The sequence below is a fragment of the Cololabis saira genome, chromosome 17 (assembly GCF_033807715.1).
Source record: "Cololabis saira isolate AMF1-May2022 chromosome 17, fColSai1.1, whole genome shotgun sequence".
Lineage (NCBI taxonomy): Eukaryota > Metazoa > Chordata > Actinopteri > Beloniformes > Belonidae > Cololabis > Cololabis saira.
Window position 1 is genome coordinate 17,419,849 of NC_084603.1, and position 27,329 is coordinate 17,447,177.

A 27,329-nucleotide genomic window follows, 5' to 3' on the forward strand; every position below is an offset into this window, starting at 1 on the left:
GATGAAAGGCATATATCTGTCACTGCGTTTACATGCAGTCAATAACCCTTTTAAAACCAGAATATTGGCAATTTGCACAGCCATGTAAACACCAATAACCCCTTTGAATAACCCAAATTTGCTCATATTCGGGTTTTTAAAAACCCGAATATGACCCCTGGGTTACCCCTTTTAAAACCTGAATATTCGGTCATGTAAACGCCTAACGGAATATCCCGATCAAACTGAACATGAATTTGTTTTCTGCACATGTTCTGTTCACAAGGAATCCTGGTCTTTTGAGTCCAGGAAGTTCTTATAAACACGGAGAAACCCAAGACCAGGAGGAGACTAATCACTTCATAAATGTAATGAAAGATATGAACATTTCTGCATTTGTAGACGGTAGAAAGTACCGGGATAGCCAGATTTACAAGAAGTTGAGCGAAGCAGCATTTGTTTTGAATTTGGATACAGGAAGAAGAAGCGGAAATGACGGTAATTGTGTCATGATGTTCTCCGCGCGTCGCTGGTTTGATCCAGATATCCCGAATCCCATGTAAACGGAATATTCCGAATGTTTCAGTAACCGGAATTTTAGCAATAACCCAGATTTTGACTGCATGTAAATGTAGTCCGTAACCTTTATTTCCTTGTCAAGAGAGCTTTTATCACAAAAGGGGGGAAAGTGTGTACATGCAATATTGTTTACATAAATTATTAATTACACTGAAAGTACTGTAGGCTTTACTTAGAAAAACAGGTATTTCTTTTTATTTGGAGTTCTTGACCAAGATGTCGAAATAGCTCTCCGGCGAAGTTCATTGTGAAAGCCTACTGGTTGGTCCTAGGGCTAAAATTCCGTATTATGTTGCCTGCAGTCATAACAAACGCTCTGTTGTCACAGAGGAGAGCAGAAACACATCCCAATTACCCCTCGCTCAACCTGTCCAATCATTCCCACAGCCCAGCTTGATAAAGAACATGGTGGAGGAGGCTGATGAAAGACTCTGACCTTGTGCAAATCTCCGTCTCCCCCGGCATGGGTAGGTGGTCGGGTGGGGGGGGGACGTTTGCTGACAGGAGATACGCAACATCACACATGCAAAGGAGTGCTCAAGGCAAGCCGATCACTTGGGCTCGCACATACCACACAACATCACGGAGAGGGAGAGGAGCCGTGCAGCGGATGATTTAAGAGCTGGCCTGAGCAATCAATATTTTAGCAGAAATCATACCCAGAAACCATCCAGTGTGTATTTAAAATGATGTGATTCTGACCTGTAGAATAAGTTCAACATGTCATCAGCTACTCGCTCTGTAGTACCATCACTCACAGCTCTGTTAGAAATCGTATTATCTGTGCAATAAAGTGCATAAAGCAAGGCAAAGTTTATTTGTATAGCACAATTCAACACAAGGTAATTCAAAATGCTTTACATGAACATTAAATGCGGCAAGACAAAATTAAACTGTAAATAACAAATAAAATTAAAGCTGCAAGCAGCGATGAACGGGCCTTCACGCGTGCAATTTTCACCAATAAAGGTCAAGGACTCAAAACTAAGTCTGATGACACCACCCACGACTTTATATGTCAAACCATTCAAAAGTTATGGCAGACAATAGGATCTATCACATATCGACCAATCAGCTACCAGTATCACTTCCTGTTTAACGTTGAAGTTTGACGCGGCGCCACGGCCACGTCATTTCACGAAAACTCACGATTTTGATAACTTTTCATGGTTACCGTCTTTTGTGTCTCCTGAGCGAGTTTTCTGTCGAATGCACGATCCTGCCAGGAGGAGTTCGTTAAAGTACAACACGTGAAAATGGCATAAATTGCGCCAAAATTACACAATTAATTCAAAATGGCCGACTTCCGTTCAGTTTCGGCCATGCCTCCAAGAGACTTTTCTTTAAGTTGCAACATGATACAGGTGTGTACCAATTTTTGTGCATGTACGTCAAACCGTATTGTGGGGCTTGAGGCACAAAGTCTTCTAGAGGGGGCTGTTGAACCATTAGGCCACGCCCATTAATGCAAACCATTAAATATAACATTTTTCGCCAGGCCTGGCTTGGTGCAAAATTTGGTGACTTTTGGGGCACGTTTAGGGGGGCAAAAAGGCCCTCCTTTCGTCAGAAGAAAGAATAAAGAAAAATGTTCCTACTTATATCAAGTGAAGATTTACTTGAAACAGGTGAAAATTGTCAAATAAGTTATTTTTCTGGTGATGACTCTAAATGTTGAAATAGCAGTAAAACTACATTCATTGATGAAATGACATAAGGGATGGAAAGGGGGGTTGGCAGTTTTACAGGGGGGATGATTTGGACCGTTTTTATTTCCCCTCATCCCCCCTCAACTCCAGTACTGGATACAAGCACGTAGTGCTGCTCTCACTGAGGTGTGCAGCCTGTCAACTCCACTTAGGCTCCGTGTTTCCACTTCGTGAGCTCTCTCTTAAGCTGAGATGTCATGCATCAGATGTCGTGTTCAACATGCATGCATGTTTAAACATCCGCGGAGAAATCCGTCGGAACTCTGGAGTGAAGTTCTGGTATTTTATTCCACTGAATAGCTTTCTTTAATTAAAAAAAGATGCTTACAAAAAATGGGCTAAAAGCAGAGTCTAGATGGGATACTTTTATTGGAGAGGGAGATATTCAGAAGCTGTTTAAAAGGCAGCTCCTTACACTCACGTTGGGTTTTGGCTGAGATGATGCTGCTCAGTTGTGACATGTGCTGGTAATAGAGATGGATGGTAGCAGAGATGCATCACTTACAATATTCTCCCGCAGCTCTGATTTCCTACATTTCTGAAAGGGGTGACCTGCTCAGTTCTGATTTTCTTTCTAAGTATAATCTCCACACTGTAACATAATCACGTAATGAAATATTGCAGAGGCTGCAGCTTTAGTGCTGTTGTTCTTAGCCTCGTCACAATGAACATGTTCAGTAGATTGTTGCTGTTTCTTTTTAAATGTTGAATGACATTTCTTGTCACAACTGTTTCGGTTAACGTTCTAAGATTGTGCTTTTTAGTGATTCATTTATTAATCCTTTTCCACCAATCACAGTACAGTTTAGTTAAGTACAGTACACAGTTTTTTTGTGCCCCCATCATCAGATGCAAAATGTACCAGAATTAAAGCTGCAAGTAGCGATGAACAGGCCCTCGCACCCTTGTGCACGTTCAGGCTGCAGTGGAAGCTTGTATGACTTTTATATAGATTCTTCAGGCCTGGACATTTAGTGGATGAAACCACCCACAACTCTCTATATCAAACCATTCAAAAGTTATGGCAGAAAATAGGGACTATCAAATATCGCCCAATCAGAAGAAGGAGCGGGGCTAATTCATGCCAATGAAGGTCAAGTACTCAATACCAAGTCCGATGACACCACACACGAGACTTTATATCACACCATTCAAAAGTTATGGCAGAAAGTAGGAACTATCAAATATGGACCAATCAGATGAAGGGGGGGCACACTTTTTGGCGTCTATCGTCGCCACGGTAACGCTTTTGACTGAGAAAAGTAATGCCCATCGTCGCAGGATGGAGACGCACATTTTGATGTATAACACACCTGGGTTCGCGTTACGGTTCGGGCCGCATTAACTGTCGAAGGAATGGAATGCATTTCGCCAAAATTACACAATTCAAAATGGCCGACTTCCTGTTGGGTTTCGGCCATGGCGCCAAGAGACTTTTCTTTAAGTTGTGACATGATACAGGTGTGTACCGATTTTCGTGCATGTACGTCAAACCGTATTGTGGGGCTTGAGGCACAAAGTTTTCTAGGGGGCGCTGTTGAGCCATTAGGTCACGCCCATTAATGCAAACCATTAAATATCACATTTATCGCCAGGCCTGGCTTGGTGCAAAATTTGCTGACTTTTGGGGCACGTTTAGGGGGAAAAAAGGCCCTCATTTCGTCAGAAGGATAAAGAATAAAGAAAGAAAGAAAGAAAGAAAGAAAGAAAGAAAGAAAGAAAGAAAGAAAGAAAGAAAGAAAGAAAGAAAGAAAGAATTCCTACAGATACAATAGTGCCTTCGCACTGTAAGTGCTCGGGCCCTAATTAAAGCAACATACCATGCAGGTTTTCGATTTTCAGTAAATTATAAGTTACTATTGTCAATTTCAAGTTATTTCACTCACCATTGTGGGTTTTTCTTTCTTTACCAGAGGAGTACAGACAAATGTGTCCATGTGTGTATAAGACAGACCTTTCTTTAAAGTGGTTCAATATTTGAAAGTGTCTTTATGCTGCAAAATTATACCTGAGCCCTCTTCTCTTCTCCTCTGGCACTAGCAGCAGGTAATACAGGCTTTTTGTGTTTTTTTTATATCAATCTTTGGTATGGATTTACTTTTTTCCCCTGTAGAGTAACAAAACACCTGAATGCATGTGTTGTCCGTGCGTGAGTACTCGCCTGTGTTGCTGTGTCATCATCATTCTACAGGTGACACAAATCTTGGGTTTCCTTCGGCAGCGGTGGTTTATTTTAGTTTTATTTATTTAGTTTTATCCCCGCTGACTGCTACGGGCATTAATGCAGCTTTAAATTGAGTTTTCGGTTGTTGTTGTTGTGATGCGTTTGGGAAAGTGTGGTGGTCAACGTTGGGGAACAAATACCTCTAACAGAACGGTTGAAAAGTGTACGTGATTGCTTTTTCACTACCGTAAAATCTAAGGAAATGCTTTAAGGGAACTTGGAATAAAAAGAATACATCGGTTTTCATGAGCTTGGTGCATTTATTTGGATATTTGAACTCAAACGCTCTTATATGTACGACGGAGTATTAGGGCCAAACTAAGAAAAAAAAAGGAAATTATGAGAATAAAGTCATAATAATATGAGAATAAAGTCGTTAAATTACGAAAATAAAGTCATAATGTTGTGAGAATAAAGTTGTAATATTACGAGAATAAAGTCGTAATATTTTGAGAATAAAGTCATAATATTACGAGAATAAAGTCGTAATATTTTGAGAATAAAGTCGTAATATTAAATATATTATAAATATATAAATATAACTTCACAAGTTGCTCAATATTCAACATTTTAACACACTCTTCTTGTTAGAGTTCTCATAAATTAACACTTTATTCTTGTAATGTTACGACTTTATTTTCATAAATTACGACTTTATTCTCGTAATGTTACGACTTTATTCTCGTAATATGACAACTTTATTCTATTACGACTTTATTCTCGCAATATTATGACTTTATTCTCGTAATTTTACGACTTTATTCTCATTATATTATGACTTATTCTCGTAATTTCCATTTTTTTTTTTGTTGTCTTAGTTTGGCCCTAATACTCTGTCGTATATATGAGACAATCCTGTCACTTTTTTAAAAAAAAAGCTCATAATATCTTCTTTTGGGACGTATTAAGTTCCAAGGCCCCACTGTGTTGAACAAAATACTACTCTTGCATTTTTCTCAGATGAATGCGTCACTCAAGAGGAACAAATAGTTTCTCATTTTACATTCAGCGCAGCCATAATTCATCCCAGAAAGATTAAGAAAAAAGGAAATGTACTGATGGCTGCCGCACAAATGATCAAGACGGAGGCGCGGCGTCTCCTCAATATGAATTCATCCGCCACAGATCCCCGTGGTGCATTTCATTGATTTGTTTGGTGTTATGAAATGTGCGATGGGTGATTGAATTGTGCTGAAGCTGCTTTTTTCTTCAAGCCCTTCCATTACGCAGATATTTTGACATGGAGAAGCGGAGGACGGCCGCAGCTCGGATCATTACCCCTCTTAAACACAAAAAGCAATAAACAAGATAGAAACGTGGCTTGGATGAGTAATTTACAACTGCAATCTCATCAGACCTAAAGCCTTATCTCCTGGCAGCATATTGACAGTCAGAGGATAAACAATTTATCAGTTATTTGAATAAGTAATTCTGCCCAGCTCAATTTTTTTGTGATATTTACAAATGCACCTCCACTCACTCGTTCTGCTTGCTTACCTTGTCTTCTCTTTCTTTTCTTTTTTTTTTTTGTCTGCATACATATTAATGATTGATACCATGCCGGTAAAAACCTAAGACATATATATGTGCATTATTACTATATTTAGTATATATACATATATATATGCATACATACGCATACACATACAGTACATATGTTACGGTTATTGTAGAGAAACAGCTAATGTGCAAAATAACCGTCAGGGCGGCTAATGTAGAAAAACGGCAGTAGCCGGTTAATGCTGTGGATGTGTCAGACTCAACACTTTTTCGGGGAGTGTAACGTTAGGCTCCTTCAACAGCCATAAATAGCCTTGTCAACAACAAGCATGTGCAGCATATGGGCTTCTTTCATTGGCTGCTACGCACCAACTGCACTGATTGGAGACTGTAAGTGACTGGTTTGAAGCGCGAATTTCATCCATTCAACTGAACTGTAGGCTATTCTGTAGTAACTGGACTCTATCTACCAAATGAATTACGTTTGCTTAGCTTGTTTTGGTTTCATCAATTTGTGCAAATGGAGGAGGAGGAGAGACCTCATCTCATCATGATTCGGGCTTAGGAGCTTCACCTTCATGAGAGAGATGCAACAACTGTTTGTCTGTTTTGGAGGTGCAAACAGAAGAATAGATCTTTCCTCACAAAGATTGTCACACTGGATATTTACAGTACATTTCCCAGACCTATAAGGCTGGTAGAGGTGAGTGCACTCCACTGTGCTTTATTCTGGGGTGCCAATGACGTGATCTGTAATTTGCATTATTCGTTTTGGAATATTCAATTGAGGAATATACTGCATGGGATTTGGACTCAGAATAATTGCTATAATTGCCACGGCATGCCACGGTCCGGACCGGAGCCTCGAGACTGGAGAGATTATTAAAAATGTGATGTCTGCGCACCATGAGTGAAATCTGCAACAAAAACCACAAACGAAACACAAAACCGACACGGAGCCGACCAAAACACGAGCAGCAATCAACCCAAATCTCGAGATCCGAACACGGTCTGAGCTAAGCTACCACTAACTAACCCCAAAAACTACAGAGCAAGCATGCAGGTGAACAAGCCAGTGTGTATGTCTATGTGTGCGGGTGTGTGTGTGTGTGTGTGTAGGCCCTATGTGTGTGTATACGTGCGTGTGTATGTACATGTCTGTGTGGCTGTGTGTGTGTATTTGTGTGTGTGTGTGTATGTGTGTATGTATATGTTTGTGTGGCTATGTATGTGTGTGTGTGTGTGTGTATGTGTGTGTATGTGTGTGTGTATATGTATATGACTCTTTTCTTTTTTTTGTAACCTCAACAGAAACCTGAGTAATAACAAGATCTCTCTGCTAAGGAATGGCTCCTTCTATGGCTTGGCTGCCCTGGAAAAGCTGTGAGTACTTAAATCAAGCCCTTCTTAACTGTTTCGTCCTCTCCGGAGTCCTAATAGCTGTCATCACAGCAGCAGTAATGTGCTTTAGCACAGGGAAAAGGCAAACAGGGACAGGGATGGTGGGAATTAGGAGATCCTTGTCAGTTTTTACCCTGCAGGAGGCTCCTTGGTGTGTTTTTTCTTCTCTCTTTTTTTTAACTCTCAGCCTGTGCTTTGCTTCAACTGCCACAGTAAATGTCAGAAAAGGGATAATATATTGTGTCATATAAAAGACACATCACTGAAGATGCGTCCCAGTGCATCCAGGAGATGTTTCTTTGAAGTGAAGAAGGAACTAATGCAGCGCGGGATCGGGGAGATTTGACACATGACTGACGAGCCTGGTCTGCGTTGATGAATCTCGCGCCGCACGCGTCGTCCCCGGGGTCGTACTCAGGAAGCCTGATTATAGGCTGTGTGAGGGCGGCCTCTGCTCTGCCCCCTGAAGTCAACTATTGATTGCTTTGGCCTTTGTCTCGCCTGGTGATCGCTGCTTTTCTACCTGGTGGTGGTGCTACATTGGATTTAGATGAGGAAAAGAGAGAGAGGGGCTAAAATCTCACAGACAGCCCGGTAATTCACTCCCTTACAGTAGTTATGTCTGCATACACACATGTGGAAGGATGCAAAATTACGGTGGCCAACAAGGGCCAAACGCACTGCAACGGCCTAATGCGTCTCAGTTAAGGAAAACGGCTTCAAGTACAGAAACGATTCAAATTCACAAACTCAAAACGAGGTACAAAAAGAGGAACGTGGTGCAAATGAAAAAACGTGCTGCAAAAAACAAAGACAAATGCAGCATCATCAAACGCTGCAATTAGAGAAACGATGCAAAGCACAAAACGATATAGAACAAGAAAACCATCTTCAAAAGAAAAATGATTCATAACCGGTCACTACAACCGGAAGTCTCCAAACCTGCAGGGGGCGCTCTCAGCGTAACAGCTCAATGGACAGACACACGGGATGTAGAGAAAGACCGAACAGCTGACTGTAACGTTAAAATATAATAAAGAAACGTCTCGTAATGTGCAGCGTTGTACAGTGATATAAACATCGTATATAAATATAGTCAGATAAAAATCACATTACCGTTCCTGCTGTCTGTTTAAACCATGGATGTAAACACTGTGGTGTTTTTCTTTAGAAAAGAAGGTAATGGACAATACGTACCAACTTAATGAGGAACAACAAATACACATCAACATTTCAAGACCGAAGTTGATTTAACATAGTGTTACAACCCACTCTCTTTATACTTTGACCAGACCATATGTTTATATAGCAATTTATTTTGGCATTGCTGTGTTGAATTGAAAGTGGATTTTCAATCAGCCGATGGAAACACGGCGATCCCAGTGCATCTTTTCAAAGGACACATTATTTCTTAAATACACTATACTGTAGGTAATGGGACTTTCATTATTCACAGCAGTGAAAAGACCAACTTAACCACGGGTCTCAGTTTAGATTGCTATCAGACTGATATGAGTGTAAACTGGGCTAACTTAAAGCAGCACAATGTAACTTTTCCACCTTAATATAATTGTAAGAGCCAAAACAGCATTTATGTTTTTATTAATGGAATATTTATGATTTCACCACTTCCCATATTTTTGGTTCTAGTAAATTGATTTGTTTTGGCAGTTTGGCCACTGAGTGACAGCTTGGCCACACCCTTGGTAATTGTGGGTGTGGTGCCAGCTAACAAAGGGAAGTGGAAAAAGTTTGTGAGACAATGGAGTCCGAGCCTTAGTTGGGAAGCAAACACAGTTTTTTAACCACAACTCACCGTAGAATCTCAACATAGCATTCTCATACCTTTTCTTTCTTTCACATAAACTAGAACATACACTTCGTGCTGGCTTATTAAGTTTTGTAGGATATTTTGAGTTTATTTTCACACAATGACTGGCTGTATGGTGACTGGATCTGGATCTACAACCAAGGTGTGTTAAAACCCACTCTTCTAAGGCTGGGGCTATATTGAACAAAATAGCCAGGACAATAATATTTCCAGAGTCATTGTGATGGTACATCAACTTCCAACAGGTTTAATGAACCTCTGTCATGGTCTGAGGGGTCTGTATCGCCTTCACTGGCACTATGTAACTTGGAGGTGGATGGTAGGAACCCTTCCACACTACTGGTAAAGCACTACCGCTTTTGTCCAAAGGAGCCGCCAAACTCAACAAAAGAAAGTTACATTGTGCTGCTTTATGCACTTATTGGCAGGTGATGTCTGTGTGGGCCAGATTTGGTCCGGAGATCATGAACAGACTAATCCTGCATCATGGCATTATACTTTATGGGTTGGATGTGGCTCAAATGTCCTAAACTGGCTTTGACATAGGTTAACTGCAAGTATTGTGAAAGCGAACAGATGGGAGCACCGTCTGCTTTCGGCCAGCCAGAGATCATTTGATATTCTTATTTCCAGGTTGTAATGGCGCTATAAAAGATTATGACATGCTGACATTTGTATTGCAAAAACCAAATGGAGAGAGGAAAAAAAAGTCAAGATTGGATAGAAAAACGTGTTTTTTTTTTTGGTCCCCTTTTGAATTGACATGGTGACATTGTGATAAGAGGGAGCAGATGGAAGAAAGCTGGAGAGGCGGCGATGCAAAGAGAAAATAGGAATGAAGGTCAGTTGCAGCAAAAGCGAACACACACGGTGCCAGAGTTTAATGGCCAGAGTGAGCAAGAGGTGAAGGAGAGAATACAGGCGGGGTAACGTGGGAGGAGAAGAGTGTGTGGAGTTATCTCTGCTGGAAAAGTAGCAGCAAGTTCAGGGAGAGCTTTATGAGGCGGCGCTGAGACCAGCACCGGTGACCGGTAAGACAGGAGGCAGAGATAGGTGGCAGAGGTGAAAACCTCAAGATCGTCTTCGTGGGTGATGAGGATGGATAGCAATCCAATTATGAAGGCATCTTCAAAGTCCTCAACGGACAGGATCGCCAAACACAACGGTTTCCAATATTTGTAGGAATCCATTGTGTATCCAGCAAAAATGTCCCATCGGGGCAAGAGGGCTCCCTTACCCCCTGACTTCTCGTCGCAAAAATTTGGTAAATTGTGCTGAGAGACCAGTTAATCAATTCCATGATTGTAGAATTTCGGAGGGGTGAAAAGGAGAGGCTCTGAAGACAAGACAGGACAAAAGCAGTAGCAGGGCAGATAGATAAGGGAGAGGAGCAGAAAAGTGTCCGCCTTCGCCGAGAGCCGGAAGAAGAAAAAATACGTGCAAAACAAACACAAACAATTTCTCTCATTTAAATCAATCAGAATGTATTTACATTAGGTGTCAAGCAGGTGAAGACGACACCTTAGATAAATTCCGATGGCTCACTACATAGAAAAACACAAAACACTAACTATAAAGAAAAAGAACAATAAAACGTTAACTACATAAAGGAAAAACAATAAATCATGTGATGCCGACTGGCCGTCCTCAAGACGTCCCGATTCCAGATATAAACAGAAAGCTCGAAGCGGGAGAAGGGGTTAGAGGCAGAGAAAATCAGAAGCGCAGCGCTCCGTGGTAACAGATGATCTTAACGCTCGACAGGTAATCCTGATTGGGAGCGTCTTCCCCCCGGTGGGAGGCCGGTTGACCGCTTTTGGCAAGAAGCCAAGAGCTGAAGAGAAAAGAGATAGATTTTCGGGGTCCCATCACTTTTAAGCGCTGGGCTGCGGTGACGTCATCAATGCCCGCCGGCAGATCGCGTTTTTCTGGACGCGTGCCGTTTCAGGTGCCGCCCTTTGTTCACACCTACAAGCCCGCTGGGCTTTGTAGTCTTTTCTTTTATTTCCCAACAAAATGGCCGTTAGGTGAAATTCGAAGCTGACTTCAGACTGAGGATTCAGACAGCTTGCACTTGCAGTGCGAAGGCCCTATTGTATCTGTAGGAGTTCTCGTTTTTATTTTTCTTCCGACGAAATGAGGGCCTTTTTTCCCCCTAAACGTGCCCCAAAAGTCACCAAATTTGCACCAAGCCAGGCCTGGCGAAAAATTTGATATTTAATGGTTTGCATTAATGGGCGTGGCCTAATGGCTCAACAGCGCCCCCTAGAAAACTTTGTGCCTCAAACCCAACAATACGGTTTGATGTACATACACGAAAATCGGTACACACCTGTATCATGTCGCACCTTAAACAAAAGTCTCTTGGCGCCATGGCCGAAACCAAACAGGAAGTCGGCCATTTTGAATTCATCGTGTAATTTATGCCATTCCTTCGGCGGTTAATACGGCCCAAACCGTAACGTGCACCCAGGTGTGTTATACATCAAAATGTGCGTCTCCATCCTGCGACAACGCCCATTACTTTTTCTCAGTCAAAAGCGTTACCATGGCGACGCTACACGCCAAAAAGCGCACCCCCCCCTTCATCTGATTGGTCCATATTTGATAGTTCCTACTTTCTGCCATAACTTTTGAATGGTTTGATATAGAGAGTCGTGGCTGGTTTCATCCGCTAAATGTCCAGGCCAGAAGAATCTACATGCAAGCCATACAAGCTTCCACTGCAGCCTGAACGTGCACAAGGGTGCGAGGGCCAGTTCATCGCTGCTTGCAGTTTTAATTTTTGATTGTTTGTCTCGGCGCTGCTGAAAAGTCCGTTGGTTAGCCGCAAGCAGCTATGAAGTGACAGAGCTCCTGGTGGATCTGGTCGTTCCTTATCACCCGTCTAGATCCCTTTTTAATTTTCTCTTCAGCCACCAGGTTTATGAACATCTGCACCTCAGAGTTGGATCAGAAACAGACTTCTGCTGCCATTGCTGGTCGAATAAAATGAGCAAGAAGCCATGAGTCGCTCTTTCGCTGATTTCACCTCCTGACTCAGACGTCTGACTCCAACCCCCCGACCAATCCGACCAAAAGGGACAGTGAACAGATGGGTGAAATGATGCTGGAGATGGAGCTGCCAGGAGGAGAGAAACATTTGCGCATATGGTGAAAGAGAAGGAAAGTTCTTGGTATGACAGTGGAAGATTCAGAAACATGTGATCCACTGGGTTCAAATTTGGATGTTCTCCAGTGGTGCTACAATTAATCTTTTTGGGAAATTTGGTCTCAACAGGTTTGATGTAAACCGTAGGCTATTAAGAAGTTACAATTCCTAGTCCGGACCAAATTAAAAGAAAAGCAGAAGGGGCCCATTTTCTTGTAAATGGTGGTAGTTTTTGCTTTTCATCTCACCAAGTCTTACCTACGGTGGCCGAGACACGCCATTGCTGAAAATAAAAGTAACGCTGCAAACAGAAACAAACGCCGCTGCAAATAAAATAAACGCTTAGCAATTAAAATAAATGCTGCAAATATGAAGAAACCCCGCTGCAAATAAAATAAACGCTGCAAATATAAAGAAACCCCGCTGCAAATAAAATAAAAAAACGACGCAAATAAAAAAGCCACAACGGATCAGTGCATCAGCAAAAATAGTCCCCGGTAATTCACTTCCGCTGTGGCTTTTTTATTTGCAGCGTTTTTTTTATTTGCAGCAGCGTTTTTTTTTATTTGCAGCGTTTATTTTATTTGCAAAGCGTTTATTTTATTTGCAAAGCGTTTATTTTATTTGCAGCGGCGTTTATTTTTATTTGCAGCGTTTATTTTATTTGCAGCGGCGTTTGTTTTTATTTGCAGCGTTTATTTTATTTGCAAAGCGTTTATTTTATTTGCAGCGGCGTTTCTTTATATTTGCAGCTTTTCTTTTATTTGCAGCGGCGTTTCTTTATATTTGCAGCAGCGTTTGTTTTTATTTGCAAAGCGTTTCTTTTATTTGCAGCGTTTTTTTAATTTTCAGCCATGGCGGGTCTCGGCCACCGTACTTACCCCTTTATGTGCTCCTTTACAATCCTTTTATTACGCTCATCATCATCTTCATGGTCATGATGGATACGTGTGGCGTCTATGCTCCTCAGGAGAGTTGGGTTTTGATGAGATTGTTCACCATGGCCCAGATAGCACCCCTATAAAAGGAGGGTCCCCGTATATTGGACGGGGGCCTGAATGTCCCCCGTATGGACACAGGCCCATTATCGTCAGCCAGACTGGGTCTCCTGGGAGCAGAGCAGAAACAAAGCTCATCACTGTTCTCTGTTCAGGACAGGGATTCAAAGGTTCCCAGTGCAGAAGGTCTCACTGTATTAAAGACCTCTCTGATACCCATGAGATTGACATCATTCTCAGATCTCAATCTAATTGCAGTGCATTTTGAAACTGTGATATGATAACACGGACACAGTGAAAGCTAAATAGAAAATGTCTAATCAGATCTGCAGTGAATAATGTGAATTGTGGTCACTAGTGTTGTTTTTGTCAGCAGGCTTTGAATAAGTTATTTTAGATTCATGGAGATTGTTCTGAATACACAGAATTAGTGTTGTTTCTGGCAGCCTGATTAAATTTTACTTTTAGTCTAGTCTTTGGGTCGAGCTATCGTTTTAGTTTTAGTCAGTACTCGAGTTGTAAATAAAATCAGGGGGGATGGTGGATTTTATCATATGGGGACAGATCATTTGTGCTGATTACAAATAATATAATATATTACAAATAATAGCAGTGACCAAAACACCTGCAGAAATACTGCAGGAATGACATAGCAGCAGTTAAATGCAGCCTTCTGTAAGCTTTAAATATGCACTGGGCTTACATCAAATACATCAAAACACAACAATAAAAAACAGTTTTCTGAACTTATCAATATGACTCTGTCCTTCACAGGATAAGTAAAATGGATCACTGCAAAAACTCAAAATCTTAACAAGAATATTTGTCTTATTTCTAGTTAAAATGTCTCATTTTAGTAAAAAAAATCTCATTACACTTAAAACAAGACTCATCACTGGAAAAAACAACAATTTTCACCTGTTTCAAGTAGATTTTCACTTTCACAGGAAAATCTGCCAGTGGGAGAAGATTTATCTTCTCATTACAAGCAAAAAAATCTTGTTCCACTGGCAGATGTTTCTACTTATTTCAAGTGAAAATTTATTTGAAACTAGTGCTGGGCGGTATACCGGCTCATACCGAATACCGGTGTTTATTTTTCTTATGATATGAATTTTTCATATACCGTAATACCGGTGAGTATGTACAGTAGCGTACACTACGTTCCGCGGCGCCGCGAACAATTAATAACGGCGTTGTAATATAAGGAAATAGACTGGCCGCTCCCGTAACAGTTGCGCAACACAAACATAAATCGTTGGCCAACCAAAAACTAACCCCATAAGAATTTTACCTAACATTCACCAGGAGGTGGAACCAAAACAACATAATGCTGGGAAATTAAAAAATGTTCAGTTTTTTATGTTCAATAAATATTTTCTCCTTGTAATTTTGTAAAAGATCAGTCAGACAACACTTAAAGTCTTTAAGTGTTGTCTGACTGATTCTCTCACTTCATTAGAATCATAAGTGCCGCCACCTCATTGTAAACGGCATCATTTTGTGAGGACATGCAAACCTGTATTTATACTAGTGTGGACATCAATGTTTTTCTACAATATTTCCTCCTCATGACAGTAAAATAGGCCATTCTAAGCCAATTTACTGCAGCCATTCCTTTCCAAATCATTAGAAAATGTGGTTAACACCCAGTTGTGCATGAAAAAAAAAATACCGTGATATACTGTGAAACCGATATAATTTTGAAAAATACCGTGATATAAATTTTTGGTCATACCGCCCAGCACTACTTGAAATAGGTGAAAATTGTCAAATAAGTTATTTTTCTGATGTTATTTTTCTGGTGATGACTCTAAATGTTGAAATAGCAGTAAAACCACATTCATTGATGAAATGACATAAGGGATGGAAAGGGGGGGTGGCAGTTTTACAGGGGGGATGTTATTGATCGTTTTTATTTCAGGGGGGATGATTTGGACCGTTTTTATTTCAGGGGGGGATGCCATCCCCCCTCATCCCCCCTCAACTCCGGTACTGGCTGGGCCACAGCTGAGGAGAGAAACATGCAACCGCCACGGTTTTGCGATCGATTCACTGTCCAAGTTTGGAGAAGCTGATCACACAGACACAGACAAAGACATCTTCTTTTTTCTGGATCACAAATCGTCCTAGATGGAACCTTTAAGCTTGATTGTACTGCAATAGAAACATTTCATGGTTTCTTTTCCCAGGCTTGGTAGTATTGGGAGTTGTATTCTTACTGTTTTGTACAATGCTATTAAATAAGTGGAGAGAGAGCAAAGAGTGCTTGGATCAAAGCCACATCGGAGAAGCGATTGCCTCGCAGTCTCCTTGACCTTTTGTTTTTGTTCTGATAGAAATATCTCCCACTGAGAAGAGCAGTAGCTCCAAAATAAGACACTGTCGTGAAGCGTTTGATAAAGAAGCCTCCCTCACAGTTCAGAGTTTCTCTGAGCTTTTTCTCCATCTGCTCTAAAATAGCCTCTTAATAGATTTTGACTGCGAGCTGAAAAAAGGGTGGCTGCGTTTTATTTATTTATTTGACTATATTCCACTTTTGTTCTTCAAAGACAGATTTGAAAATCAGAGAAAAACCATACTTAATATCATATTTAATAAGCTCTGCTCATCACTGTGAATAAATTGCACCCCAGCGGATTTGAGAAATGTATCGTCATTGCTGCTCAATGGCAGATATTTTAACCCTTGTACTGTCTTTGGGTCAAAATGACCCAATTCTTCCTTCCTTCCTTCATCCTGCTCTCTCCTTCCTTCTTCCTTTCCTCTTTTCCTCCTTTTTTACCCTCCCTTATTCCTTTTTCTTCCTACCTCCCTTTCGTCACTCGTTCCTTTATTACCTTCTTTGCTTTTCCTTCCTTCTTTCCTTACTTTCTCCATTCCTTCCTTCTTCCCTCCCTTCTTTCCTCCCTTCCATCTTTTATCCCTTCCTTACTCCCTTTCCTCCTACCTTCTTTCCTTCTTTTCTCCTTTCTCCCTTCCTTCCATCTTTTCTCCCTTTCCTAGTTCTTTCCTTCTTTTCTCCTTTTTTCCTCACTTCCTTCCTTCTTTCCTTCCTTCCATCTTTTCTCCCTTCCTTAGTCCCTTTCCTACTTACTTCCTTCTTTCCTTCCTTCCATCTTTTCTCCCTTCCTTACTCCCTTTCCTAGTTCTTTCCTTCTTTTCTCCTTTTTTCCTCACTTCCTTCCTTCCTTCCATCTTTTCTCCCTTCCTTACTCCCTTTCCTACTTCCTTCTTTCCTTCCTTCCATCTTTTCTCCCTTCACCCTCCCTTGACCCAAAGACAGCACAAGGGTTAAGAGGCAAAATCGTCCTTGACTTTTTAAACTTTTTTCTAAAAAGCCGTGCAGTTTTAACAATACTACAGGAACAAACACCATCCCTTATTAAAAGGCAGATTTGTATCAATAAATGGGACTTAATTGATTCGGAAATTAGATTTTTTCCAGTCTGCTTTGCCAAGACATTTGAATAATTAATTTGAGCCCGAGGGTCATGCAGTTTTTACTGTAATATCTGTATTATGCCTCCACACACAGAGAGCCCATTGTCACGATGCATCCGCATTCATACACTCAAACTGGCCTGGACTTTCTGACTGCCTTTCCTTCTTAGTAACGGCTCTGCTTTTTTCTTTGGGTGGCTATACATCTCAGATAGCTTTTGTTATAATTCAGAGTGTGACCAGGTCATAAATTGTATAAAGAGAACCGGACAAACCCTTCTGTGATGAAGCAACTCTTTTATGGGTTTCTGAAGAGGTTTCATGTTCCAGCAGTGGTAGAGCTAGGAAGAATAGAATAAAATAGAATAGATCTTTATTGACATTATCACCAGGTACAACGAAATGAAAAGTGCTCTCTAGTCAGTGCATCATATATAAAATAAAAAGGACTCAATACCGAGTCCGATGACACCACCCACGACTCTTTATATCAAACCATTCAAAAGTTATGGCAGAAAGTAGGAACTATCAAATATAGACCAATCAGATGAAGGGGGGGCGCGCTTTTTGGCATCTAGCGTCGCCACGGTAACGCTTTTGACTGAGAAAAGTAATGCACGTCGTCGCAGGATGGAGACGCAGATTTTGATGTATAACACACCTGGGTGCACGTTACGGTTTGGGCCGCATTAACTGCCGAAGAAGTGGCATAAATTGCGCCAAAATTACACGATTAATTCAAAATGGCCGACTCCCTGTTCGGTTTCGGCCATGGCGCCAAGAGACTTTTCTTTAAGTTGTGACATGATACAGGTGTGTAGCGATTTTCGTGCATGTACGTCAAACCGTATTGTGGGGCTTGAGGCACAAAGTTTTCTAGGGGGCGCTATTGAGCCATTAGGCCACGCCCATTAATGCAAAGCATTAAATATCACATTTTTTGCCAGGCCTGGATTGGTGCAAAATTTGGTGACTTTTGGGGCACGTTTAGGGGGAAAAAAAGGCCCTCATATCGTTGGAAAAATAAAAAAGAAAGAAGGAAAATTCCTACAGATACAATTTTGCCTTCGCACTGTCAGTGCTCGGGCCCTAATAAAATAAATATATATCGAGACACATTCACCCTCCACACATACATCAACACACAGACATTACAAGAACTTTCATCAACATACAATCATTCTTGTTGTTGCACATTAGCTCCTGTTTTTGTTGAGAGTTTTTGTTGGGTAAAAGCTGTGTTTGAGTCTGTTTGTCCTTGTTTTCAAGAAATTAGCAGGAAGTGACTTAGACTGGAACCAAAAAATGGACATTTAGGCTGAATAAACAAGTCTGGCAGTTTTTTTTAGAATATCCTACTGGTTGAACTTCCGGGTTGAAGCTGACCTGGAAGTAACAACGATTGCAGTTCCGTTACTGACCACTGGGGGTCGGCTCCAAAGGCCAGGCAATCTCCATTGACCATGTGGAAATGTCTAACTCTATAGCAAAAATAGAAAACATCATAAAAAAAACAAAACATCTTGGTTTCAATAGCAATATTATATATTTAACCCGTTCCCCCTGACGGACCCGGTACCGGGTCCAGCAGCTGTATCCAGTTCATGTTACTCATGTGCTGTCAGGGTATTTTCTTTCAACTGTTTCTCAAACAAGAAGCCCTAAAGCCAATATTTCAAAACTCCAAGTAGGTTTGTCAAGAAAGTATTTGATTTATAACAACTTCAAAATACAGGACTGTCTCAGAAAATTTGAATATTGTGATAAAGTCCTTTTTATTTTGGGGATTTTATTTCAGGGGGGATGCCATCCCCTCTCATCCCCCCTCAACTCCAGTACTGGTTGTACCTATTTACAACATGGTGCCATAAGAGGAAAAAGGAAACCTGTGAGTGCCGTCATGGATAGTTTGTCCCGTGATTTTATAATCTATGGCTGGAACAAGCCCTCCTTACCTCTAATGCTGGCTAAACCTTCCCTCAAAGAAACGGCATGAATATCCATCACTGCAATTTAATCTTTAGGTGGCGTGGTTTTGTGCTCTTTAGTTTTTACCCTTATAGCTGGGAGGGAATATGTCAAAAATCATAGAGATTGTGCACTTGGTGACACATTTTTTTATATTTGGTATGGTGTTAGGTTTGGACATAACGTTTTCAAAAACCACTGCAAACAAATTGTGACGTCCCCTAGTGGCCGGTTTGCAGAAAATTCCCGCCCGAAAAGACCAAAGGACATATCTCAGCTTCTCTTAGTCCAAGATTGTTGTATATTGTCACTTTTTCTACATTTTTGGTTCTAGGAATTCAATTCTGAGATAAACTTCCTATTTCAAGGTCATGTTGAAGGTCAACTTTAATTTTCAAGGTCATTTTTTGCCCAAAAAACTGCATAGGCTATCTCGAGAATTAAGTCACATAGAAAGATTATAGAGGGCTCTAGACTCATATTTTCACCCCCAAGGAATGCGATTTTCTGTTTATTGGACAGGTCACTATCACTGTAGTGTCAATAATCTCATTGGGTGAGAACAGTGGCTTCATTCATTCATTCATTCATTCATTCATTCATTCATTCATTCATTCATTCATTCTTAAGATGAACAGAACCTCAGAACTAAGTCACAGTGAAAGAATATGATTTTGTTAAAATAACACACACAAAAAACATCAGCTGTGCATATTTAAACTCACGTAACACCAACAATGCTGCCTCTATCGCCTTATTGCTTATTGATTCACTTTGAATTTTCTGCAAACCGGCCACTAGGGGGCGTCACCATTTGTTTGCGGTGGTTTTTGCAAACCTTATGTCCATAACTAACACCATGCCAAATATCAAAAACTTGTCACCAAGTGCACGATTTTCATGAATTCCCTCCCAGCTACTATGTTTATTGTGTTTAAAAGTCTTTTTGTTCATGTAAAAAGGTGTTGCAACATCACAGAGCCCAGATCCAAAAGTAACATCAGGGGCTGGTGCCAGTACACGTTTGTCAAGATAATGACATTATAGGGACATTTTTCCAGTGTTAAAGTGTTTGAATTCAGATGGGATAATGTTTACTACGCTCATGTTAGAATGCTAACATTTACTAACCGGCATGAAGGACATCTAGACTACAAAAGCGGTTCTTTCTACTTTGATCGCCCTCCCTCTGTTCTTGCATTTCCTGCCTGCAGTTTTCAAATAGGAGCAAAAATGCCAAAGGCATAATATTGACAAAAGGCAGCAAATCCTCTCAGATGAGTAGCTGGAACCAGTAAATATTTGCCACTTTTCGTAGGATTAAAAAGATGAAACAATTGAAGAATGGTTGAAAATTGCCTCCGTTTTCTGTTAGGATGTGAATCATTTAGCTTGTTTAGCTGTGTGACTGCCCAGCACTGATCTTTACTGAATATATATGTGATTTAGAGACAAGGGGGATCCTTTACCGACAGATCTGCTGCTCCGGACACCGAGAACTGTGATGCAAGACGTACTAATGAATTAACTGGATGTCGTCTCGTCTCATTACGTGTGCATATAATCTGGCATGTCACGCAGCATCATTTTCCAATCGGATGAGTGCCCAAGTGGTCACAGCAAGTTGTTTTATTTGCTTCATGTAAAATGTGACCTTTAGTGAATCTGATGGTATTGTAATAATTCCATCAAGGCCCAAAACGTTTTTTAATGAGATTGTACATGATTAAATACAATGCTATCAAAGCGTAGCTGTGTGTGTGTGTGTGTGTGTGTGTGTGTGTGTGTGTGTGTGTGTGTGTGTGTGTGTGTGTGTGTGTGTGTGTGTGTGTGTGTGTGTATGTGTATGTGTATGTGTATGTGTATGTGTATGTGTATGTGTATGTGTATGTGTGTGTGTGTGTGTGTGTGTGTGTGTGTGTGTGTGTGTGTGTGTGTGTGTATAAACTTCTAGTGAGGATATCAGCGAGACCAGTACTCAAGTTGTAAAAAAAAAATAAAATCAGGGGGGATGGTGGATTTTATCATATGGGGACAGATAATTTGTGCTGATTACAAATAATATATTACAAATAATAGCAGTGACCAAAACACCTGCAGAAATACTGCAGGAATGACATAGCAGCAGTTAAATGCAGCCTTCTGTAAACTTTAAATATCCACTGGGCTTACATCAAATACATCAAAACACAACAATAAAAAACACTTTTCTGAACTTATCAATATGACTCTTTTAGTAAAAAAAAATCTCAGTAAACTTAAAACAAGAGTCATCACCAGAAAAATAACTGGTTATTTGACAATTTTCACCTGTTTCAGGTACATTTTCACTTGAAATAAATAGACAAGTGGAGAAATTTTTCGACTTATTTTAAGTGAAAATCTTCTTGAAACAGGTGCAAATTGTTGTTTTTTCCAGTCACGAGTCTTGTTTTAAGTGTAATGAGATTTTTTTTACTAAGAATGAGACATTTTAACTAGAAATAAGACAAATATTCTTGTCAAGATGTTGAGTTTTTGCAGTGCAGATCCCCCTCCACAATTTTCACCTGTTTCAAGTCAATTTTCACTTGAAATAAGTAGAAAAATCTGCCAGTGGGACAAGATTTATCTTCTTATTACAAGCAAAAAAATCTTGTTCCACTGGCAGATTTTTCTATTTATTTCAGGTGAAAATTTACTTGAAAGAGGTAAAAATTGTCAAATAAGTTATTTTTCTGGTGATGACTCTAAATGTTGAAATAGCAGTAAAACCACATTCATTGATGAAATGACATAAGGGATGGAAAGGAGGGATGGCAGTTTTACAGGGTTATTTTGACTGTTTTTATTTCAGGGGGGGATACCGTCCCCCCTCATCCCCCCTCAACCCCATCACACAACTGTGTGTGATGTAGAAATTCAGACTCGGGGGGGGGGGGGGAGAAGCCAAACAGGTTGAGATGTTACAGTGCAGTTTAAATTAATTGGGGTTCACTCCAGTAGCTTTTCAAACATTAACCACAAACGGCGGCGTGTATTAAGACGGCTGCTACCGCTCCTGAAACATGCAAGAGCTGGGGGAGCAGAAAATAGTTATTGTTTAAACATTCATCTCATTTGAGCTGTCACAGCTGTATCTGCGGTGGGTAAGTGGGACAGGTCCCCCTGTGGTAATTATCATCCAACTATATGTGTGTATGTGTATTATAGATACTTGCATAGTGGCCACAACATTTGTTTACCTTACCTGAAGAGACAGAAAACAGAAAAAAGTTAATTCTCATTTTATTTGCTCTCCTTTTTGAAGTATAGTTACAGGACTGTCACAGAAAATTTGAATATTGTGATAAAGTCCTTTATTTTCTGTAATGCAAAAATGTCATACATTCTGGATTCATTACAAATCAACTGAAATATTACAAGCCTTTTATTATTTTAGTATTGCTTATCATGGTTTACAGCTTAAGAAAACTCAAATATACTATCTCAAAAATTAGAATATTCTGGGAATCTTAATTTTAAACTGTAAGCCATAATCCGCAATATTAAAATAATAAAAGGCTTGCAATATTTCAGTTAACTTGTAATGAATCCAGAATGTATGACTTTTTTTTTTTATTGCATTAAAGAAAATAAAGAACTTTATCACAATATTCAAATTTTCTGAGACAGTCCTGTATGCATCAGAGTTAGAGGACTCAGCTTAGTGATTTGCTTAATTTTGCAGCTTTAATAGGTTTCTACCGTTTGCTGTTACTGCAGATTGAAGGCTCTCAATTTTCAGTTTTACATCAAGCCCGAGGTGGAAAAACTTCCTTTAATGAAAAGCCTTTATTGTGAAATCCCACGCATGATTGGATAGTGTCAAAGTAGCCTACAACTAAACAATCATGTTGAGTAAAAAGCACCTCTTGAGTGTTATTTTTTTCCTTTCCTTTTTTTTAGTAGCCTGATTGATGCGGTATTTTATCCGGCAGCGTATGAGCATGCTTGTGAGTGCCTCAGCTTCATTTGTCATAGCTGTAAAGGGCTCTGTTATCTCCAGCTTGGCTGCTAAGGTTAATAGTAGCAGCCTAACTGATGGCTTGCACCCAGGAGATGGACCCTCGCTCCACTGGGAAGTGATCTTGATAGACTACGAGAATGATTCACCTTGTACAAAGGAAATAGATGTTACACATGTGGTAAGCTGCAACTGTCTCGCATTCTGATTGTTGTAGAAATTAGTTAAAATAATAACTAGAACATTTCAGGAAATGTTGATATCGGCATGCCCTACTGCCCATTCGTCCCCTCTTGCTGCTTTGGTTTGGGGCTGTAGTGGTTGTGTAGTGGTTGTGTTTAAGGTTGTGTAGTGGTTGTGTTTAAGGTTGTGTAGTGGTTGTGTTTAAGGTTGTGTAGTGGTTGTGTTTAAGGTTGTGTAGTGGTTGTGTTTAAGGTTGTGTATTGGTTGTGTAGTGGTTGTGTTTAAGGTTGTGTAGTGGTTGTGTAGTGGTTGTGTTTAAGGTTGTATTTAACGTTGTGTAGTGGTTGTGTAGTGGTTGTGTTCGGGGTGGTTCGGAGGTGTTTACGGTTGTATTGCATTCATTCCTGTCCTGTGGTTTAGGGTTGTTAATAAACCACAGCCCCTGCTTCGGGGTTGTGTGGTTTAGGGTGATTAATAATGGCCAAGAAGTAGTTTAGGGTTGTTAATAAACCGTTAAAAGTTGTTGATAAACCTTTGGGGATGGGGCCATTTGGCAGACATTTTGACTTAAAATTGATGTAAATCACAGCTTCATGAAATTTGAATATGTTGAAGTCCGCAGCGAGGCGAGTTTTGAAACATTTGAATCATGTCCCTACGATAACCTGTTGCCTAGCAACAAGCGTCCAAAGTCAAATGGAAGTTTTTTTTTAAATTGAAAGTTAAATATCGCAGAAACCGTAATAATTAGCATGATGAGGTTTTACGGTCCTTTAGGGCTAATCGGGCCGAGTGTTTGAAAGTTTGAACGATGTCTCCACGATAAAGTTCGGCCAAGCAATAAGCGTCCAAATTTTTGCCTTTTTTTTTGCTTTTTGGCATCTAGCGTTGCCACGGTAACACTTTTGACTGAGAGAAGTAATGCCCATCAAGGCACGATGGAGACGCAGGCAACAATGTATGGCATGCATGGGTGCACGTTGAGGTTCGGGCCGTATTAACGGACGAAAAAAGCGTGCGGAATAAGAAGAAAAGGCGTGTGGGCGTGTTTTATTTTTGGGGGATTTTTTTTCCACATCAGAGCGGGTTCATGCTGTACACCCGCTGGTGTGACGTGGGACTTTTGCGACTTTAGCTTGTTAGCAAAATGCTAGCAACATTGCCCTCTGGGCCATTCTGGACAATATGGTCATGCCACTACTTGGCATGCCCATAATTACAAAAATCGTAATATTCACTTTGACATTGGCAGTTCTTGCACCTTAGAGTAATGTCTTAGTGTCCGATCATCTTTGTTGTCTAATTTTCCCTCAGTGAGCTGGTTCCATCAGCTGAGTAATGAAAACTAGAAAATTTCAGGAAATTTTGATATGGGCATGCCCTACCGCCCATTCGTCCCCTCTCGCTGCTTTGGTTTGGGGCTGTAGTGGTTGTGTTCGGGGTGGTTCTATGTCAGTTTGAGGTGTTTACGGTTGTATTGCATTCATTCCTGTGCTCCCAATAGTTATTAATGGCGTGCGCCTTTTTTTGCGTCTAGCATCCCCATGGTAATGCTTATGACTGAGAAAAGTAATGCCCATCCAGGCACGATGGAGACGCATCTAACGATGTATGCCATGCATGGGTGCACATTCCGATTCAGGCTACGTTAACAGATAGGTTTTTTTTTCACCATGGTAAGAAACTCCATCCGAATGAATGGGGCCATTTGACATGGATTTTGACATAAATTTTCCTTAAATCACAGCTTCATGAAATTTGAATATGTTGAATTCCACAGCGTGCCGAGTCAGGGAACATTTGTACGATGTCTCTACGATAATCTGTTGCCTAGCAACAATCATCCAAAGTCAAATGAAAATTAAAAAAAAGTAAAAGGTCAGTATCGCAAAAAATGTAAATAATGGCATAATGAGTTTGTACGGTCCGTTAGTGCCAATCGGGCCGAGTGATTGAAAGTTTGAACGATGTCTCTACGATAAAGTTCGGCCGAGCAATAAGCGTCCGAATATTCGCCTTTTTTTGCTTTTTGGACACTAGCGTTGCCACGGTAACCCCTATTACTGAGAAAAGTAATGCCCATCGAGGCACGATGGAGACGCATCCAACGATGTATGGCATGCACGGGTGCACGTTGCGGTTTGGGCCGTATTAACGGACGAAAAAAAGTGCGGAATACTAATAATATTAAGGAAGAAAAGGGAAACCTTTTCTGGATACTAATATATCGCCTTCATTTTTCAGGTTTTTCGGGCCGTGTTTCACTTTTGGGGGATTTTTCTTTTCCACATCAGAGCGGGGTCATGCTGTACACCCGCTGGTGTGCAGTGGGACTTTTGCAACTTTAGCTTGTTAGCAAAATGCTAGCAACATTGCCTTTTGGGCCATTCTGGACGATTGCAATATGGTCATGCCACTACCCATAATAAGTGTTGGAATAAACCGAACAAGAGTTTGGCCAGTTAGGAAGCACTATTAAGCGGCCATGCAGAGGGCAGGATATGCAGACCTGCATCTGAACTCTTCTTTATGTTTGTGTATGTGGAAAAGTGAGGGAGGGAAACACCAGTTTCTGTCCCTCAGGAAAATGTAAAACTGGAAAATGCGCAGGGACAGTCTGGCAGCAGCTTTAAAGCCTCTTAGAGGTTATTTCTTAAGCTGTTAAAAAAAAAAGGAAAGCATGAATCCAATCAGATATTCTGAGGTTATTTTTTGCAACCTCAAGTCATAATTCACTAGTGGCTATAAGGAGCATATTGTGATTTCCTGCATATAACTCAAAACATTGCATTGTCATGTCTAAAGAATCAAAAGCCGGAATAATGTTATCATGATTTATAACATCTTAAAATCCAACTAATATCCCTGCAATCCCATTAGGTCACAAGTGCGGTCTTTATCAAATGAGCCTATAACATTACCATCATTACATCACATTAGATTATATTACACTAAGACACTGTTATCCGAAGGGACTTGCAATTGAGGAATATCAATCAGGCTACAATACAGATGGTAAATGAAAGAGAAAGTGCAGTTAAGAGAACAAGTAAGTTTGGGGTAGAAAGTATGATGAACAGAATGAACAGAGGTGTGGCGTGCCCTTTGGGGTTGGTTAAAGACCACATGTGCTGCTGCATTCTGGACCCATCGTTGAGGTTTGAGGAAGCCGGCAGGCCGACCAGGAGGATATAGGGACGGCCTGAATCTTTAGGGGAATATATGATCTGCTTTTTGGAGCCAACCCCCAGTGGCCAGTCAAGTGGCAGTTCATGCTCTAAACCGCTCCAGATTAGACTATTGTAATGCACTAGATGTTGGCGTCTCCATGTACTCTGTTGGCCGCCTTCAACTAGTGCAGAATGCAGCTGCCCGTCTCTTAACTAACACTAAGGGCCAATCCCAATACACCCCCTACTTTCTACCACTAGGCCTTGTAATGTTCCCTAGGGATTAGGACACCACTTGCTTCGTCACTGCGTGGTTTACGTTCGGGGACGTAAGCGACTGCGTAGTTACGTTTGCACATACGTCACACCATATCAGGAAGCCCAGAGCTAAAAGCTGTTTTAATTTCTGCTGTAGCGCTGTTAATATGCCACTTATTAGTTTTAATATTTTTTCTGGCGTAAAAGTAACCGTTAAGATCCCCAACCTGGGCTCAGTTTATCCAAATAACGCCTGTTAAGAAATTTGCTCCGACGTTTTCGGGAATGAGAAGAGCCGCCAGATCGGGAGCTGATTTATGGTTCCGCGTTAAATCGACGCGCGCTGTAAGGCGTAGGGTACGTCGTACGGCGCGCGTCGCCGCGTAACCTACGCCGTAGGCTCTGCGTTGGTGTAACGCGGAACCATAAATCAGCCTTTATTCTGGCGAGATCCTTACAACAATGGGAAAGCGAGTGATTATGTACATTCACTGAGTGAATATTATGAAAGTAAAATATATATTTCTCGCTAGAAATGTAATCAAAACACATTTTTATGCAGAAAATAACTCGTAATATTGATTTTATTCACCAAAAAATAAGAAATGTCCGCCATGTTATTTTTTTGTATTTAGTCTGCAAATGATGACGTAAAGCATTCTGGGAAATTTTCTCAGGCCCTCGGTCAGCGAGTCAGCATCTGAAATCTGTCGCTCTAAAGGGCTAGATTCATACACACTAGCCCTCGTTATGTCCACTAGCCCTAGATGAAAAGAGGAATTGGGACACCACTACCCTCATGGGAACGCACAAAATTTAGGGGTAGTGCTGAAAAGTAGGACTGGCCCTAAAAGACGTGAGCACATTACTCCGGTCCTCTATTCACTCCATAGGCTTCCTGTTCATTTTAGAATTCATTTTAAACTTTTAATGTTTGTTTTTAAAGCCC

At 40.7% G+C, this 27,329-nt stretch overlaps 1 protein-coding gene across 1 annotated transcript in view; it reads left to right on the forward strand.

Moving 5' to 3' along the window:
• Window positions 1-27,329, forward strand: part of LOC133464113 (adhesion G protein-coupled receptor A3) — a 388,915-nt gene that overhangs the window by 34,962 nt on the left and 326,624 nt on the right. Inside the window, 1 exon segment of the mRNA XM_061746099.1 lies at window positions 7,303-7,374. Within this exon segment, the coding sequence (XP_061602083.1) occupies window positions 7,303-7,374 (72 nt within the window).